The sequence below is a fragment of the Eptesicus fuscus genome, chromosome 19 (assembly GCF_027574615.1).
Source record: "Eptesicus fuscus isolate TK198812 chromosome 19, DD_ASM_mEF_20220401, whole genome shotgun sequence".
Lineage (NCBI taxonomy): Eukaryota > Metazoa > Chordata > Mammalia > Chiroptera > Vespertilionidae > Eptesicus > Eptesicus fuscus.
In genome coordinates, this window is record NC_072491.1 from 11662376 (window position 1) to 11681998 (window position 19623).

Consider the following 19623-nt stretch of genomic DNA (forward strand, 5'->3'; position numbering starts at 1 on the left):
CCAGTACTACTGAATAGTTCTTTGAATATGGGAAAATAGTACAAAATGTGAAGGCAGATTAAGGCCAAACTCTGCTGCCTATACCTACAAATTCTTAAGTGGAAAGATAGGATCATCTTTGAACTTTTAGAGGAAAAACTCTGACAGCAGACTCTCAGCCAGAGACTAGAATTAGGAAGGTCAGTATGGAGGATATAATAATGAAATCATTTATAGGTAGCAGTAATAGTAACTGTAGTAGCAGAAGCAGCAGCTAGCTGTCATAGCAGCTAACATTTTGTAACTATGCCCAAAATCCCAATGGAGATTTCTGTGGTGGAATTAATAATAAACATCTTAAGCAAAATTAGACAAAATTAGAGAAGATGAAGTAGTCAGAGCATGTAGTGAAGAAGAAAGACACCAAAGGAAATTCCATACTTCTTTCATAATTCAAACTGAAGTTGCCCCAGCACTAAAAAAACAAACAAAAAAAATACGGCTTAGGCCCTCTAACCCAATAATTTTTCACAATCTATGCAATGACCATAACAACCCAAGTATGCCAATACATATGCACAAACGTTTTCTGCATTGATTATAAAAACAAAACCTGAAAAGTTGGAATTTATTTTTTCCAAAGTACTGAAAAAAAAAAACACATTATGTACACACACAGAGAGACCTGTATATATTGAATGGGAAGATAGCTAAGATATAGCACAAGTTTTTTTAAAAGGCAAAGAATAGAACCCCACATATAGTATATATAAGTCCCTTGTATAAAACAAGATATGCATACCTGTGTGCTGAAAGAAGCCACAGGAAACTGTTAACTAACATTACCCAAAGGAAGTAAAATTTAGAAATGAGTGGAGACACTAAGTTCCTCTTCTGTACCATTTGGAATTTTTACCATGTGCTCTTATTACTTTTATTTTTTCCTTACTTTATATAAATAAAAGGGATGGGGTTTATATATTCTGGTTAAACTGTAGAGAGAATTGTGTGAAATAATTTTCAAAGACTTCCATCTAAAATTGTTAAAATTGAAGACCTGCCACTCCTAAAGAGCTAAATTTCCATTATCTAGAAAATTAACTTACACATATTTCTTAATTTTCTAAGGTTAAACAGGACTTTACTGGATAGAACACAATGATTTTTAATATGTGTTTCTAATACTAGAGAAGATCCACTATTTCAACAAATATAAAATTCTTAGATCACTACTAATTAAAAACTAAATGCCATTTTTTAAAGTTTTAGCTTTAACAGTAATAAAATCGCAATTTACATTTGTACGGGTTACACAATGCTCTGACACTCATCTTTGTTCCTCACAAGAAAACACTGAGGTAGGTAAGCAAAGTAATATGATATTAGGTCCATTTTAGGATTAGGTATCTGAAATTTAGAGGAGTTACACAATGTACCCAGGGTCACAAAGCTACTAAGTAACAACCCAGGAACTGACGCTTGCTCTTCTGGTTCCACATTCAGGAGTCTTTCCACTACAGCCCATTGCTCCAAACGACCACCGCCATGGTGTGCTAAGGATCAGGCAATGACAGGCAGTCTGCCAGGAGAAGAACATACAATTTAGAAATAAAGTGCATGAAAGTGGGCTTGACTGACGAAAAAGAAACAGGACTGGGAGAAATGCCAAGAAGAATAGCAACTAAGGTGAAGACTGGGCAGCGTACCAACAAGGGAAGCCAACGAAATGCCTTTGTGAGCTTAATTTACTTAGTTAAGGTAGAAGAGGAGAAAGGCTATTGGAAGGACTGTGTTGTAATGTGAAAAAATCATAAAGAAAAGTGTGTATAATCCAATCAAAGGATTTAGAAAAGATGTGATGGAGCGTGATGTATTAAGATGTATTTAATCGAAGATTAAGACGTGGCACATGATTGCTATGAGAAACTAAGGGTCTAATCCTACAGTGCATGGTCACGTTAATGATATGGCTTGGAATGTTAAGAGGCATGTGAGGAATATACTTAGAACTCGATCTCACTCTATGGAAAACACACTAAATAAGGAGCAATAATTACTTTCCACACAAAAGGACTCTTTCTCTTAAGATTCTAGTGTAGCCCTGAACAGTAGTACCTGCTTAGATTGAGAAAATCTTTGTAAGAGAAGGGACCAGGGACACCAGGGCCAGGCCACCCTGATCTAAAGGGAATCTGGGTCTTTAATCCTGATGAGTAGACTTTCCAGGGGAATTCTTCCAGCAAACATTTACTCCTTACAAAGCACAAACAAGTTCCCTGAGAAGCGTCCACGTTATTGTCCCTTACTGAAACAGAAAAAAGAACTGAGGACCCAACCATTTTGACCCCCAATGTCACGAGATACCTCTTCTAACACTGTACATTCATTTCCAGTTATTTTAGAGATTTTTTTGTGTGTTAATCCTCACCTGAGGATATTTTTTTATTTACATTTTTTTAGAGAGTGGAAGGAAGAGAGTGAAGGAGAGAAAAAGAGAGAGGGAGAGAGAGAGAAACATTGCTGCGAGAGAAATACATCGATTAGATGCCTCCTGCACCCACCCCAAATGAGGCTAGGGATTGACTCTGAAACCCAGGTATGTGCCCTTGACCAGGAATCGAATTCATGGTCCTTCAATACACAGGCCAATGCTCTAACCACTAAGAAACACCAGCCAGGGCGAGATTTTTTTTTTATGTGATTAATTCCTGATATATTTTGTTTTGATGGTTGGTAAACATATAGAAATACCTGTTATTTTTTGCCATTTTAACATCCATTTGCCTATCTCCTGCTAACATATTCTTTTTTGTTTTTTAATTGATTTCAGAGAGGAAGGAAGAGGGAGAGATAGAAACATCAATGATGAGAGGGAATCATCAATTGGCTGCCTCATGCAACCCGGGCATGTGCCCTTGACTGGAATTGAACCCGGGACCCTTCAGTCGGCCAACGTTCTATCCACTAAGCCAAACTGGCTAGGGCCTGCTAACATATTCTGATTTTCCTTTAGGAAATCACTACTTCCCCATCCTCAGACCACGTACTTCTATTAGTCAGCTCCATCTTAGCTTCAGGAGAGACACATGACTTATGTCATAGCCAATTACCACATCACATTCCAATGGCCACACCAATTTGCTCAGAGAAAGGCACACGACCTCTTCAGAAGCAGTGAGGTACAGGACTACTGGATTTCAACTCGAAAGGTATGACCCTGATAGCTGTTAGCAGACATATGTACCCATGAAGCAAGAGTCTGTATGTGAGTGGAGTCAATACAGAGGTATCAGAAGGACGAGAGGAATTCACATAATTTGTTTCAATCTGAATACGTGAAACTAGCCCTGCAAAGACTCTTGGTATATGAGCAAATCAATTCCCTTTTTGGCTTAAGCTAGTTTAGGCTGGGTTATCTGTAACATAACCAAGAAGAGAAATTAATGCAATAAGCTTGTTAATACCAAAAAGTGGGTAAGTTCCTGGAAATGAGGTTTGTACAAAGCACAACCCACTGAGCAGACCAACTCTAAAAATGCAAGTAGTTATTCCAGATATTCAACAGTATGAGATCGCTGTAGCTTATTTCTGTTCTCTGACCCCAAACAAAAGGGCAACAGTAACTGGGGGCAAGGAAAGCCTTTTAGAAGAAGCACGCAGACTTTTCTTTAAAGTCTTCTTTTTTCCTACATTTTCCTAGTACTGCCTCCCCCAGCTAATAAATATTTACTCCAAATTCTATTTAATATTTCGTTTAGGTATCTCAATTTATAAAACTCCTCCAATGCTTCAGTTTCCATTAGTTTTTATGACACACAATATAATCACACAAACCAACCCTTGGTAAAAATCAATGGTTTAGAGAAACTTGAGGAGTTAAGTAGCAATCTCTGAAATACCTGAATCTCAAAAGTAACATGTAAAGCTTATATGTAAAACTTTATCTGCACATCCATCAAGCCTCACATTCCAACTTCTTTACAACCAAAACTTCTCCCCTTCTTCTTGGGAAAAAGAATTTAATGGAGCTCTCAGGTATTTATTTACTATGAGAAAAACACTGGGAAAAACAGCAGAGCAACTGAGTAACTCCCTTCCACCCCTCACCATTCTAATTCATCCCACCCAAAAATGAGGCTTGAGAATATGAAATAGTCAAGGTTTTAAACAATAAAAAAATGTATGGGATTCTTCCAGAAAAACACAAATCTGCTCAACACAAAGTACATACATTAGGAAACATAACTAGAATATTTTAACCATTATTATATACAAAAGGGCAGAGAGAGGTTGTCTTTCATGAAATCTGGATTGCAGATGTCTAGCAAAAAAAAAAAAAAAGATTAATAATCTATCAAAAAGTCCCAGAACTACTGATTCAAAATGAAAGCTTTCACTACATACACCATATGTAAATATACACATATACACGCTGCTTATAATCCCTTGATCTGAAGAGAAAGAGAACTGATACTCTACTGTGAAAATGGTCAGTGGGCAGACATTTTAAAATCCTTTCCCACATGAAAAGATTACTGAAAAAGAGATCAGAAGACAACAAAAAAAGCACTTAATATATATTGAGTTGTAAATCCTGTATGAACTGGGATCTGTTACACAAAGGGGGAGCATGCAACAAAGTGAATAGGAAAGTCAAACATGAATTAGTCCAATATCACAGACGCAAATGTAAGCCCCAGAAAGCACTTTATGGAATAGAAATACACACATATGAAAAAGTCTATTAACAATGAAATAATATCAAACTTTGAAGTTCCAAATAAATCTTAAATTAATAAAAAATCTGTGTCTTCACCAAAAAAAAAAAAAAGAATCTGCTTAAAGTAGTACATAATTAAGATAAAGGCAAAACACATATCTTTAAAATACAACAAATCAAGCATTTACTAAAACGGCTATTATGGACAAGGCATTAATTCTAAGGGCACTAAGATAACCTCTCCTAGTATATTTTGAATAATTACTGCCTGGTTCTATTAAAGAGACTCTCCCTGTACCTGTAAATGCGAGTTCTAGCTTATGCAGTGTGACCTTTCATTAACAAAGATAATCCAAAGTACGGACAGTGAAAGCGAGGTTTCTGTCCTTGGTTCCATAGTCCTTTGCATTATTCTCAAAGGCATCTCATAGGTAATGTTCATGATGCAAAGACACTCCCATCTACAGAACTGGGAGGATAGGCTGATGATGACAATACCAACAGCAAATACACATAGGGCTTTTTATGTGCCAGGTGCTGTTCCTAGCACTTTACATATATGTAATCTTTAGAAAACTCAATGAAGTAGGGTAGTCTTCTTACCCCAGTTAGCAGATGGAAAAAAAAATGAGTCCCAGAGAGGTTAAGAAGCTTGCCCAAGATCACACAGCTCATATGTCAGAACCAGGATTCAAACCCAGTATGGCTCCAGAGTCTGTACTCTGAGTTCAATTGTAGCAATTATCTATAATTTTAACCCTTTCTTTCCTTCTAATTGACTTTACTAGTCCATGACTCAGTTTCTTATCTAAAAAAATGGGCCAATAACAGTTCTTCACTCATATGGTCATGCAATGCTCAAATGAGGATTAAACGCAGTAATATACACTGAGTGGCCAGATTATTATAATCTCTGAATGCATAACAATCTGGCCACTCAGTGTATGTCCTATATAATAAAAGGCTAATATGCAAATTGTCCCCTCGACCAGGAGTTCGACCAGCAGGCAGGCCGGCCAACCGCCCATGTAACCTCCCCCTGGCCAGGCTGGCTGGACCCCACCCATGCACAAATTCATGCACCGGGTCTCTAATACACACACACACACACACACACACACACACACACACACACACACACGAGTGGCCAGATTATTATGCGCTGAGAGATCACAATAATCTGGCCACTCAGTGTATGTAATGTGCTTAGAAGAACAGTACCTGGCACATACCAATACTGTATGAGCAACTGTTCTTACAAAATCTAACAAATGTCTGTTACTGGAGTTGAGAATCAGTATCAGTGAGAATTTACCAAGCAGAATGGCCTTAAAGTGTCATTCACAATTCTAAAAAAGTGATGACTAACTAAAACTTGCCTCATCCTGGCTGGTATGGCTCAGTTCGGTTCCCAGTCAGGGCACACACAGAAGGCAACCCATCGATGTTTCTCTCTCACATCGGTGTTTCTTTCTCTCTCTCTCTCTCTCTCTCTCTCTCTCTCTCTCTCTCTCTCTGTCTTTTTTCCTCCCTCCCTTTTTCCCTCTCTCCCTTCCTCTCTTTAAATAAACAAAATCAATAAAAAACATGTCCTCAGGTGAGGATTAAAAAAAAATTTTTTTTTTTTTTACTTGACAAGTCCACCACCAGCCTTCAGGAAAATACATACACAAAGTAGAGCAAAAGTAGGTTTACGGTTGTGAGTATGTGAAACTGAGTTCTTTCTTGTATTAACTATTGCATTATTTTCCAAACAAACAACTGCAAACCTACTTTTGGCCCCCTCGGTACATAACTCAGGAGTTGCTCTCCTCAGTCTGGAATTTCCTCTGCATTGTCTTGTGTTCCCTCACCCCATTCCCAGCCAATATTACAGAAATCTATTTCCTCCTGATAGAAGTAGATACTAACAATTTCTCCTCAGTACCAAACTGAAAGTTTATACATGTTTTAAGACACAAAATCTATTTGGTATTTTCATGTCAATCTCATCAATACAGCTGGGGTACTGGGTACTCTAAAAGGTTTCAGCCTGAATACTACTCTCAGAGTTTGTATTCACCAAAGAGCTACAAAATTATGGAGCCTGAAAGAACAATAGCAACCCTCCAGTTCAGGCTCTCATGCTGATTAACATTTAAATTTGCATCTAATTTCCTGTGTGACAACATCCTTGTATAAGTGTCACTGTATAACTGTGCTCAGATTTCTCTCAGGTACAGACAGAGAACTGCTGGATGGATCCTAGGGTACATATACCTTTAACTCTACAAGAGATTATCAAATTACTCCTGAAAGTAATTTATACTTTCTAATCACTAATTTATATTCCTAAGAGTATGAAAGTATATATAGTATACGTAAGGCAAGTGGGGAGGAGGGGGAGAAAATATCACTGATTCAGGCTCAAAAACCAACCTGAATTTGTAGTTAATTTGCTTAGTTATTTGTCTTTCCTCTCCCTGAAACTTCATTAAACTGATAGAGAATTTTTTAAACAAAATCAACTAGTAACAAAAGAATCAAGACCAGAGAGTATATAAACTTGGGAGCATTTTCATGGAGAGAGTCACTGCCAAGAGCAGACAAAGAGGGGTCTGCAACAAGCGAACTCCAGAGGGGCTCCACGTTAGAACTACTGGGTGGGCAGGGCAGGAGTGAGAAGGGGGATGGAAAAGGTGGCTAGCTTTTTCCAAAGAGGCTGAAAAGAAGCAAATGGAACAGGAATTGGCTCCTCATCCCTACTCTGCCCCTACCCCCATCCCTGTACATGCAGTTTACATGCATTCTGGCATTTATCCCGAGGCCAAAAAAAAAAAAAGGCAGAAGGAAGGGCGTGGCTCCTCTCTCAAGAAACTGAACAAACTACCTCTGTGGGCCTGTCCCTAAAAGCAAGCTCCTAACATTATACCTGCCAGTCAAAAGCACTGTCCCAGTGTTTCCAGTGAGATTCCAGCGGGTGGGCTCTGACATGGGCAAGACCAGGGTAAGTAGAAAAAGTGAAAAATAACCCCAGAAGAAATAAAGATGATTCAGGAAACAGAATAACTTTGTCAAAATCTTATCATTCTTACAGTGATTAGAAAAGTTCTCGCATCCATGTCTCTGCATCAAGATGTCATGAGAAAGGAATAATCGAAAACAAAAGAGTTCTTGTAAATTAAAATATAATTGTGGAAATTAAAAGTTCAGTTAAGAGTCAGAAGAAAAAAAAGAGATGAAACGACCCTCACCATACCCCTCAAAAGAGAAAGAAAGAAAAAAAAAAGACAGAAAATCTAGGAGAAATAAAAAACAAATGAAATTGAAGATATTCACCAGCCAATGAAGAAAATGGGGAAATTATCAAAGAAATGTTTCCAAAGCTGAAGAAAAATACAAATGTTTATTTGAAAGGAACTACTAAGTGCTGATGATCATAACTAATCAAATAGGATGTACACCCAGGCATATCTTGTTCCTTCAGCAACATCAGAAACATTAAAATAAAAAGTCTAAAAAGTTCCAGATACGGCAAAGGAAACCTACAAACAAGACTCTTGACAGGCATTAGCTATAACGTGAGCGACACTGGATGGAAGATGATGTAGGAAAATTCTCAAAGCTCTGAGAGAAACTTTTTTTCTGTAAAAGTCTACATAAGCTAACTATCAAACCAAGTATGAAAGCAAAATAAAGACATTTTCAGATGTGCAAGGACTCAAACAGTTGACCTCTTATTCTTATATCATGAAGACAGTTTAGAAAGAATACCGAACAGGGGTGAAAAACCAAGGAAATGGGAAATATACAAGAAAACAGTGGCACTAACCCAGGAGTCCAGTGAAAAGAAATTCCAAGGATGCAGCTGTACAGCAGACCTAAAAAGCAATGAGTCCACATTAGAACAAGAAATCAGGAAGCTCCAAAGAATGTCCTCTCAAAGAAGAATCACATAAATTCCAGGAAACGGACAAAATTAGTAAGAAGCTAGAAGACATTATTAGCAAACTGATAAAGATGGCATATGCTGATTCTCTCAACATGAAAAAAATAAGAAAAACTCCAGGAAAAAAAATAAAAAATTATGTAACATCATAATCCCAACAAAGATCCAGCAAACTAAAATGTGGCAACAATTCTGAGTAATTGATTAAAGCATGAGAAAAGTAAATCCATTTAAAACAGATGCTGGAACATTCTCCTTTAGGTGACCTAAGAGTACGTATGACATTGGACTTTTAGAGATGGAACTTTAAGAGATTATTCCCCTTTCAAGATGTCCTTTGCCCTCTCTTCTCTGACTCACTCATTCACTCATTCATTCATTCATTCATTCATGTAACAAGTGTATACTGAGAATGCCACATGCCAGGCACTGTCCTAGGAACAGAGATGAAACAGTGAACAAAGAAGACAAAAACCCTGCCATCCTGGAGCTTGCGTTCTAATGGGAGATGGTACCTCCACTTCCAAGACCTGCTAAAGGGCTCTCTCTCCCTCCCATGGAGCTCTCTCTGACCTTCCTTGCTAAGTGCTTCACCTATTCTACTCCTAAAGAACTCAATTCACAGAAGGGAATTTAGCTTTTTACATGCATATTACCATTGCTCAGCTAATGTGCAAACTATGCAACAACAGCATCATTTAAGAGTTATTTGTACTTCTAGTGCAGAGCTCTGAGCCTAGATAAATAATTGTGTTTTGAACCTTTCCATTCAAACAAAATGTAAATAAAATTGCCAAGTAAAATGTAAAGCACTATATAAATGCTACTTATTATTTAACAGATGAAGCTGAATTCCCTGTCCAAATCACAAAACTAGTTTGTGGAAGAGCCAAAACTAAAATTCATTGTACTAGCTTGAATTAAATAAGTACTCCAATCAATAAATAGGCCAAAAGGGAAGAGAATAACCTTAGGCATTTTCTTAGAACATTTCCAAGTATATAATAAACGCCTAAGACAGACTCTATTTCTTCCATATGTCAAGGCGTAACATTACAATTATGCAAAGATCATTGTGAGAGCCTTTAGAAAGCCTCTCATCAGAAATATACTCTATCTTTTAAAGCCTCCATTTCACAGAGTTGTGTATTTCTACTCTGCAACATATAACATTTGAAATGCATAAGTGTTTAGATATGTTAATGTCATTCATTTTAAAATATATTGGCTTTTTAACTATTTATTCACAGGGTATGGTTGGCAGTTAGCTAGATAGGGGCGGAGCAAGGACAATGGTCCAGATATAGAAGGTCACCAGGGCAGAAAGCCCCAGGTGCTTTCTGCCCTGGTGACCTTCAAGGGGCAAAACTGGGAAAACAAGGACCTCACCCCCAAGGTGACCTTCCTCCCCTAATATATCATTGGTCATCCGGTATAGACCCCTTTGTTACCAGAAAGGGACCTGGCCCTTAGGGGGTCTGCTGTGGGTTTGCCTAGGGCCAGCCAGTAGTGTGTGGGTTCTTGACATCATGCAGGAAAAAGTTCACATGAGTCCAGATGACTATGAGGAAACATTTGTTAAAGCTGGGCAGTAAAACAAGGACTTTTGTTTGCTGGGAGTTTTTTGCTTACTGCTTCGATTTCATTAGTTGTAATTATCTATTCAAATTTTCTGATGCTTCCTGATTCAGTTTTTGGAAGATTGTATGTTTCTAGGAATTTATCCATTTCACTCTGGTTGCCCAATTTGTTGGAATATGGTTGATTATTCTCCTACAATTATTTGCATTTCTGTGGTGTCAGCTGTTACTTCACCTCTTTCATTTCTGATTTTATTTATATAGGTCCTCTCTCTTTTTTTCTTGATGAGTCTGGTTAAAGGTTCATCAATGTTTATCTTTTCAAAGAACCAGCTCTTGGTTTCATTGATCTTTTGTATTTTTTTTTTAGACTCTATGTTGTTTATTTCCAATCTAACCTTTATTATTTCCTTCCTTTTACTTACTCTATGCTTTGTTTGTTGTTCTTTTTCTAGTTCTTTTAGGTGTGCGGTTAGACTGTCTATTTAAGACTTTTCTTGCTTCTTGGAGTACGCTTATAATGCTACAAGCTTCCCTCTCAGGACTGTTTTCACTGTGTCCCATAGATTTGGGGTTGTTATGTGTTCATGTTCATTTGTTTCCAGGTAACTTGTGATTTCTTCCTTTTATTTCAGTGTTAACCCATTCATTGATTAGTAACATGTTATTTAGCCTCCAAGTCTTTTTGTGTTTTTCAGTTTTTTCTTGTGATTTCTAGTTTCATATGATTATGGTCAGAGAAGATCTTGATATGAATTTAATCTTCTTGAATTAAGACTTGTCCTGTGTCATAACATGTGGACTAACCTAGAAAATGTTCCATATGCACATGAAAAGAATGTATATCCTGCTGCTTTGGGGTGAAATGCTCTGAAGATATCAATTAAATCTATCTGATCCAGTGTGTCACTTCAGGTCGAGATTGGCTTATTTTTTGTCTGGAAGATCTACCCACTGATGTTAGAGGGGTGTTAAAATCCCCTACAATGACTGTATTGCTGTTGATTTCTCCCATAATGTCCACCAAGATTTTCTTTATATATTTAGGTGCTCCTATGTTGATTGTATATATATTTATAAGAGTTATAGCCTCTTGTTAGATCAAACCCTTTAGTATTATGTAGTGACCTTCTTTATCTCTTGGTATGGACTTTGTTTTGAAGTCTATATTGTCAGATATAAGTATTGCTACTCCACTTTTTTTTTTTTTCATTTTCTATGAAAATTGTTTTTCCATTTCTTCACTTTCATCCTGTGTGAGTCTTTTGTTCTGAGGTGGATCTCTTGTAGACAGCATACATATGGATCATGTTTTCTCATCCCTTCAGCTATCCAATTTACACTTAAGGTTATTTTTCATAGGTACTTACTTTTTGCCATTTTATTTTTTATACCTATATCCTCTATTTCTTCTCCTTAAAGCAGGCCCTTTAACATTTCTTGCAATACTGGTTTGGTCATAAACTCTTTTAGCTTCTTTTTGTCTGGGACGCTCTTTATTTTGCCTTCAATTTTAAATGATAGCCTTGCTGCAGTAGTCTTGGTTGTAGGACCTGGCTTTTTATCACTTTTAATATTTCATGCCAATCCTTTCCGGACTGAAGTGTTTCAGTTGAGAAATCAGCTGACAGCCTATGGGAGCTCCCTTGCAAGTAAGGAACTGTCTTTCTTTTGTTGCTTTTAAGATTCTCTCTGTGTCTTTAACCTATGCCAGTGGTTGGCAAACTCATTAGTCAACATGGCCAAATATCAACAGTACAACGATTGAAATTTCTTGAGAGCCAAATTTTTTAAACTTCTTCTAACGCCACTTCTTCAAAATAGACTTGCCCAGTCCGTGGTATTTTGTGGAAGAGCCACACCCAAGGGGCCAAAGAGCTGCATGTGGCTCTCGAGCCTCGGTTTGCCAACCATTGACCTATGCCATTTTAATTATGATGTGTCTTGGTTTAGGTCTTGTGATTCATCTTGATTGGGACTCTCTGCACTTCCTGAATTTGTGTGACTTTTTCCTTCACCAAGTTAGAAAATTTTTCAGCCATTGTTTCTTCAAACAGGTTATCTATCCCTTACTCACTCTCTTCTCTTTCTGGTATCCCTATGATGTGGATATTGTTATACTTGATGTTGTCCCAGAGGCCCCTTAAACTTTCCTCATTTTTTGAATTCTCTTTTCTTTTTGATACTATGCTTGGATGATTACCATTATCTTGTCCTCTAAATAGCTTATCCAATCCACTATTTCATCTAACCTGCTATTGATTCCTCTAGTGTATGTTTTCATTTCACATATTGTATTCTTCACTTCCGACTGGTTCTTTTTTATGATTTCCATGTCCTTTTTAATGCTTACTATCTCTTTCCTAAAGTTCTCACAAAGATCATCCATTCTTCCCCTAAGGACCTTGAGTATCCTTATAACCATTGTTTTAAATTTTGCATCTGGTATTTCGTTGCTTCCATTTCATTTAATTACTTTTCTGGGATTTCTCTTGTTCTTTCATTTGGGGCATATTTCTTTTTCTCCCCATTTTGCATGCATATTAAGTAGATCTGTTATGACTCCCAAAATTTTTTTCGTGTCTTTTCTATTTTTTCTATTGATTAAGGTATTACATATGTGTCCATATCCCCCCATTGCCCCCCCCACCCCACCCCTCAAAATTATTATTATGGCTTTATGATGTATGTGTCTTGTTAGAGCCCAGTGTCACAATCTTCCAGATCACCTAAGCTCGGCCGGGAATGTTTCTTCTGGATTATATGCACCCTCCTGTTGTAGTTGTGTCTTGAATGCTCTTGGCCCTTTCATAGGTGGAGTTAACCTTTCTGGCTGGCTGACTATAAGATAAATCTCAATCACCTAGTTTGAGTCACTCTGCTCGGACTGCCCCCGAAGGCAAAGTTGTTCACAGAAGTGTCTGGTGCCTTCAGGAATCCCCTTTTGGGTGTCCTGCTTGTGTGGCTAGTTGGGTCAACTTCTGGTGTGGTCTAAAGCCCACCACTGGTTCTGGGTCCACTTGCATGAGGTTCAGGTACAGGTTTATGTCAGACGTTGTGTGTAACCAACATCTTTAACTACCTGTCTGAAGTATCACGCTATTCACATTTGTGGCTACATCTACTGGGACTGAGTGTGTATGGGAGGGGCCAATCTGTGTACAATGGTCAGCTTCTTCCAGCTTTGAGCTGGGGGCAGATCTATAAAAGGTCTAAGGTTCCCTAAGGTCTACCTCCACATGTTAGCTACTCCACTTCCCCTAGAGACCTGGTCTTCCTCTAGAGCAGTGGTTCTCAACCTTTCTAATGCCGCGACCCTTTAATACAGTTCATGTTGTGGTGACCCCCAACCATAAAATTATTTTCGTTGCTACTTCATAATTGTAATTTTGCTACTGTTATGAATCATAATGTAAATATCTGTGTTTTCCAATGGTCTTAGGCGACCCTGCTAGTGGTTCTCAACCTGTGGGTCGCGACACATAGGTTGAGAACCGCTGCTGTAGAGCCTAAGACCATTGGAAAACACAGATATTTACATTATGATTCATAACAGTAGCAAAATTACAATTATGAAGTAGCAACGAAAATAATTTTATGGTTGGGGGTCACCACAACATGAACTGTATTAAAGGGTCGCGGCATTAGAAAGGTTGAGAACCACTGCTCTAGAGCCTTCCAAAGAAAGACTGTAGAGTGGGCACAGGTTGACTGCAATGCACAGACTCTTCCTTAGGTCCGAAGCTGGGTAGGACAGGGGGACGAGGGTCAGGACAGGGCTAGTGGGATGTTGGAGCTGCAGTCAGGCATTTAATGAGGGGAAAGTGGCCCCTACTTCAGAGCCAACCCACTCATCTCTGCCACTGTCTCCAACTCTAGCTCCCCTAGGAGGAGCACGCCACAGGTTCAAGTTGGGTGCGGTCAGCCATCTCCTGCAGGAGCAAGTTCAACAGTGCTGAGCTACCACGGCTCAGGAGGACAGATCTTAAAAGTATCTCATTGGGCCCTGGCTAGATGACTCAGTTGGTTGGAGTGTTGTCCTGTATACTAAAAAGGTTGTGGGTTCAATTCCCAGTCAGAGCACATAGGGGAGGCAACCAATCAATGTTTTTCTCTCACATCGATGTTTCTCTATCTTTCCCTTCCTCTCTCTAAAATCAATAAAAAACATATCCTTGGGTGAGGATTAAAAAATAAGAGTCTCCCACTGAAGGTGGTGCTGGCTCAGCCTACAGGAGGGGGCCAAGCATTTGGCCTGGACCCAGACAAGAGCCTGAGGGAGACACACTCTGGATGTCCCAGCTCTGAACAGCACACCCTTCCCTTCACAGAACTGAGCTCAGCCAGATGGAGCCACTGGGCCTTGGGAAGGCCAATCTAAACAGTCTCCCATTTGGGGTGTTGCTCGCAAGCCTGTAGGAGACGGGTAGGCACTTCTTCCCCTTCCCAGAATAGCATGGGCTGAGCTTGCAGGCGAGATAGGAGTGCTCCACCCCGTGATATAGCCACACAACCCAGCACTGGCCTGTCTGATTCCCAGACAAAAGCCTCCCCAGGAGATACTCTGAAAGTCCCAGCTCTGCATGGTCCTCTAATCCCCCTGCCCAACTGAACTCAGCAGGGTGGGCCGAGTAGCAGGACAGGCCCAGTGATTCAACAGGTAGGTGTGGCCACACCACCTGTGCACTCAAGGTGGGGAAGAATGGACCCATTTCCAGAGCTACACACTCAATCACTACCTGAGTTTCCACCAAGAGCTTCTCCAGAAAAAGAATACCCAAAAGGCCCCTGGTGGGTGCAGCCAAAAGACCCCTCTGCAGGACATGAGCACAGCAGAGCGGTGTTGCCAATAGCTGGAGGACGGGGCAGTGCACTCCCCAGGCTGGTGCTGTAACAATAGATGCTATGAAGGCTCATCTTTCCATCTCCATTGCTCTGGGTTGGGAATCCCTGCATGGAGTTGAGACCCCACACTCCTGGGGGAAGGGAATTTTGCAGCCGAAATATACCTCCAGCTTCTCTGCTGCCACACATGGGTGCAGTGACCAGCCCTTTTCACATCTCAGTCCTTCTTACCAGGCTTCTTCTATAAATCCTTGGTTATAATATTTCAGTTCAGCTAGCCTTCAGCTGGTTATTCGGGCTGACTGCTCTATAATTTAGCTATAAATCTGGTTTGGTACCAGGAGCAGGGGAGTGTAGCTTCCACCTACTCTGCAGCCAGCTTAAAATTCCTCAAACTTCAATGTTTTTTAAAAACTATGCAACGTAATCAAATTTGGCTTGTTTTCTTTGCCTTTAATCTTCAAGGAAACATTTGATGAAAAATAGGTATCAATCTGCACAGCAAAAGAAACAATCAACAAAATAAGAAAGCCCACTGCATGGGAGAACATATTTGCCAATGTCATATCCGATAAGGGCCTAATCTCCAAAATTTATAGGGAACTCATACATCTTAACAAAAGGAAGATAAACAATCTAATCAAAAAATGGGCAAAGGACTTAAACAGACACTTTTCAAAAGTGGACATACAGAAGGCCATGAGACATGAAAACATGCTCAAAGTTACTAATCATCCGAGAGATGCAAATCAAAACAACCATGAGATACCATCTCACACCTGTCAGAATGGCTGCCATCAACAAATCGACAAACGACAAGTGCTGGCAAGGATGTGGAGAAAAAGGAACCCTCATGCACTGCAGGTGGAAATGCAGACTGGTGCAGCCACTGTGGAAAACAGTATGGAGTTTCCTCAAAATATTAAAAATGGAACTTCCATTTGACCCAGTAATCCCACTTCTAGGAATATATCCCAAGAAATCAGAAACACCAATTAGAAAGGATATACGCACCCCTATGTTCATAGCAGCACAATTTACCATAGCTAAGATTTGGAAACAGCCTAAGTGCCCATCAGCAGATGAGCAGATTAAAAAACTGAGGTACATCTACACAATGGGATACTATGCTGCTGCAAAAAAGAAAGAACTCTTGCCATTCGCAACAGCATGGATGGACATGGAGAGCTAAGCAAAATAAGCCAGTCGAAGAAAGATAAATATCACATGATCTCACTCTTTTGTGGAATATAATGAATAACATAAACCAATGAACAAAAATAGAGCCAGAGACAGAGTAACACTGAACAGACCATCAAACTTCAAAGGGAAGGCAGTGGAGGGAGTGGGGGTTAAGAGATCAACCAAAGGACTGAATGCACACATATAAGCTTAACCAATGGACACAGACATTAGGGGAGTGAGGCAAGTGCTGGGGGAGTGGGAGTGGCTGGGGAGAGGTCAACAGGGGAAAAAGGAGACATATGTAATACTTTAAGCAATAAAGATTTTTTTAAAAAAATATCAATTAGTAATTGATCAAGAATACTTCATCCCTAATGAGATTTCTTTCAAAGAGAAGTATAATTCTGCAAAAAATAGGTTACTTGGGTGGTTTTCCTAAAGTCATTCCTCATAAAACAAAAAAAATCTAAAAGAAAGTGCCAACCTAGAATTCTTTACTCAGCAAATATATTGTTCAAAAGTGAAGTGAAATAACATTTCTATATTTAAAAAATCTGAGATCTTATCACCATCATCTCCACACATAAGGAAACACTAAAGGACATTGTTCTTCAAGCAACTGAGAAATGCAGAAAAGAATAAAGAGCAATAAGAAGCATAAATACTTTAAGTAAATACATACACTGACAATATAAAACAATGAGAATGCCTTATGCTATTTAAAATGTATATAAGGCCCAGCCAGTGTTTCCTTGTAGTTAAGCATGGACCCAGGAACCAGGAGGTCACAGTTCAATTCCTGGTCAGGGCACGGGACCGGATGCTGGCTCGATGCCCAATAGAAGGCGTGGGCTTGCAGGAGACAGCTTATAGAGGATTCTCTCCCATCACTGATGTTTCCATCTCTCTCTCTTTTTCCTTTCCTCTCTCTGAAATCAATAAAAACATATATATATTTTAAAAACGAGTTTTAAAAAATGTATATAGAATTAACAGAAACAACAAAACATACAATAAAAACAAAAGACCATAGAAACCTTTAAAAAAAAAAAAAGGTTCCCATACTTTTAGGAAATGATTGATTGTTCTGTGACCATGAAAACAATAACTCTCAGAGTGAGTTTTAAATAGACCAAGGACAACTATTTCACTGGTCACATTTCTGAAAACCAGCCCATCAGTAACAACCATGACTCTGAAATCAGACAATCAAGGTTATCACTCCAGTGAACATTCCTATGAAATGATAAAATGTTTACAAATGTCAAGGCATTTTTTAAAATGGGATGATACATATCTATATATTGCTCACCTTCATAACAATGGTACTCCTTTTAGTTAATACATAAATGAAGAAAAAGTAGGATACAAATAATCTTGAGATTTAACAGGAGCTATTATTAAGGCAACACCCAGTGACAATATACCTCCAGCTCCTGATTCATATCATGCAGCTCTGGGTTCTTTTTCACATCTGGCAGTCAGATTCCTCCATACCACCCAGGCCCAACGATCACTGTTCTATGAGAATAGCAATTAGACTATTCCCAATATATGACTCTGCAACATGTTCAGTAGCTTCTGTCTTCTAAAAAGCAATGCATATAAACTAACATCTTTCCTTTCCTAACTGGTGAAGGAGATTCCCAAGGATAAGGATCCCATCCATATTCATCTCATACAACTACAGTATACCTTCACAGTGTGTAATTATTGACAAGAAATTAAGTACTTGGATCAAATACTTTCTAGCTACTCAAAATGATAACATTAATATTTACAATCAAAACAATAGATTTTTCCATTTCACACACCTGTACTTCATATTTCTACCTGATAATTTTAAACACCAAATGCATGGAGTTTATCCCTAAAATGATTTTAAACCACATCTCTAACTGAAGTATAATTATTTTCCTTTAAAGCATTGTTCTGCACTCAAGAGTTATCTGATTTACATAAATGCTAGTTAAGCACCACAGAAATTCTCAAATATATAACTAGAATGTCACAAATCACTTAATCCATTCTGTCAAAACAGAGATTATTTAAACTTATTTCACTTCCTTCAAAAGAAATCCTATTTATTTTCTCTAACAGAAAAAATATTAGTAGGATAAACTTACAACTTTCATCCCCAATCAAACTTTAAAAATGATTCTGGTTAACCACAAATTGACTCAAGTAGTTAAGTATTTTTCTGAATGTATTCTACTAAACATGTCTGACAACATATAATAATGTCATATAGTAATTGGGTTACTGTTCTACAAAATTACAAATTATTTCACTGATGATTATTCTGAATCATTACAAATAAAAAAGGCACTCTTGTCCTTATAAATTATCTAAGAAAACTAGATATATTGCTGGCTGAAAGTAAACAATTTTGTAAATAGATAACTTCTACTTAGGGTTAAAATATAACCATCAAAAGTTATTATTAGCAACATCTTTCACTAAGCTAAATTCACAAAATTACAACACTATAGTCTAACTCTATCACCTTCAAATATCCTGACAATATTATTTGGAAAAATAAAGACAAGAATTATTTTTCAATTATTTTTAAAAATTCAGAAATAAAAAACTTCCAACTGCTTACCAGTCATAGATTATAACATAGAAAACTGAAGTAAAGAAATGCCATGAATACTATGAACTTTAAATAAAATTCTAGCCATAATTGATTGAACTCAAGTTAATAAAGGTTGTGCACAATGATACAAAATGAAAAAGAGGAGCACCATAGTAGGTTCTTGGTGACTTACCAAACATTAATCCAAATAAATAAATTACACAATCATATGACTCCTAAGTTTGCCATAAAGGTATGTGGCTGGTTCTCATGCCTTAAACTAGATCCTTTTACACTCTAAAACTTTTTCTTTTTTTCACACTAATATTTTCTTTGTAACAAAATATTACCTACTCAGATTCTAAATATGAATCTTTAGAAATGAGATTAACAAAACAATTTAAAAATACTTACTGTCTTGTTTCGTAATCTAATTATGTCCGAGACAGAGCCAGCACCACAGTACTCCATAACAATCCAGAGGTCTGTGTTCTTAAAGTAACTGCCATAGTACTTTACAACATAGGGACTACAAAAAAATATAGACAATTAAACTTAGTTAATTCCCAAAGAAAATGATTTCTTAATACCAAAGCAAAGTATTTCAACATTTCATAATGCTCCCATAAGTAAACTTAATTACTAAAGTTCTATTATACACTGATTTGTCTATATGTAGAGCTCACCAACTATCTTAATTAGTCTTTAATTGATGGATGAAATGTAAGAGGATTACAAACCAGAGGAGGCCCAAATGTTTTCAGTGATTCCCAAGAAACTAAGGCTTGTTTTGGTAAAAAAAACTACT

The 19623-nt window shown here is 38.0% G+C and overlaps 1 protein-coding gene across 5 annotated transcripts in view; it reads right to left on the reverse strand.

Annotated features, from left to right (window-relative positions):
• STK3 (serine/threonine kinase 3) overlaps positions 1 to 19623 on the reverse strand; it is a 228832-nt gene that overhangs the window by 173365 nt on the left and 35844 nt on the right. For all 5 annotated transcript variants that reach the window (XM_054708206.1, XM_054708205.1, XM_008148510.3 and 2 more), the window contains one exon: positions 19230 to 19344. In XM_054708206.1, the coding sequence (XP_054564181.1) occupies positions 19230 to 19344 (115 nt within the window). The remainder of the gene's footprint in view (positions 1 to 19229; positions 19345 to 19623) is intronic.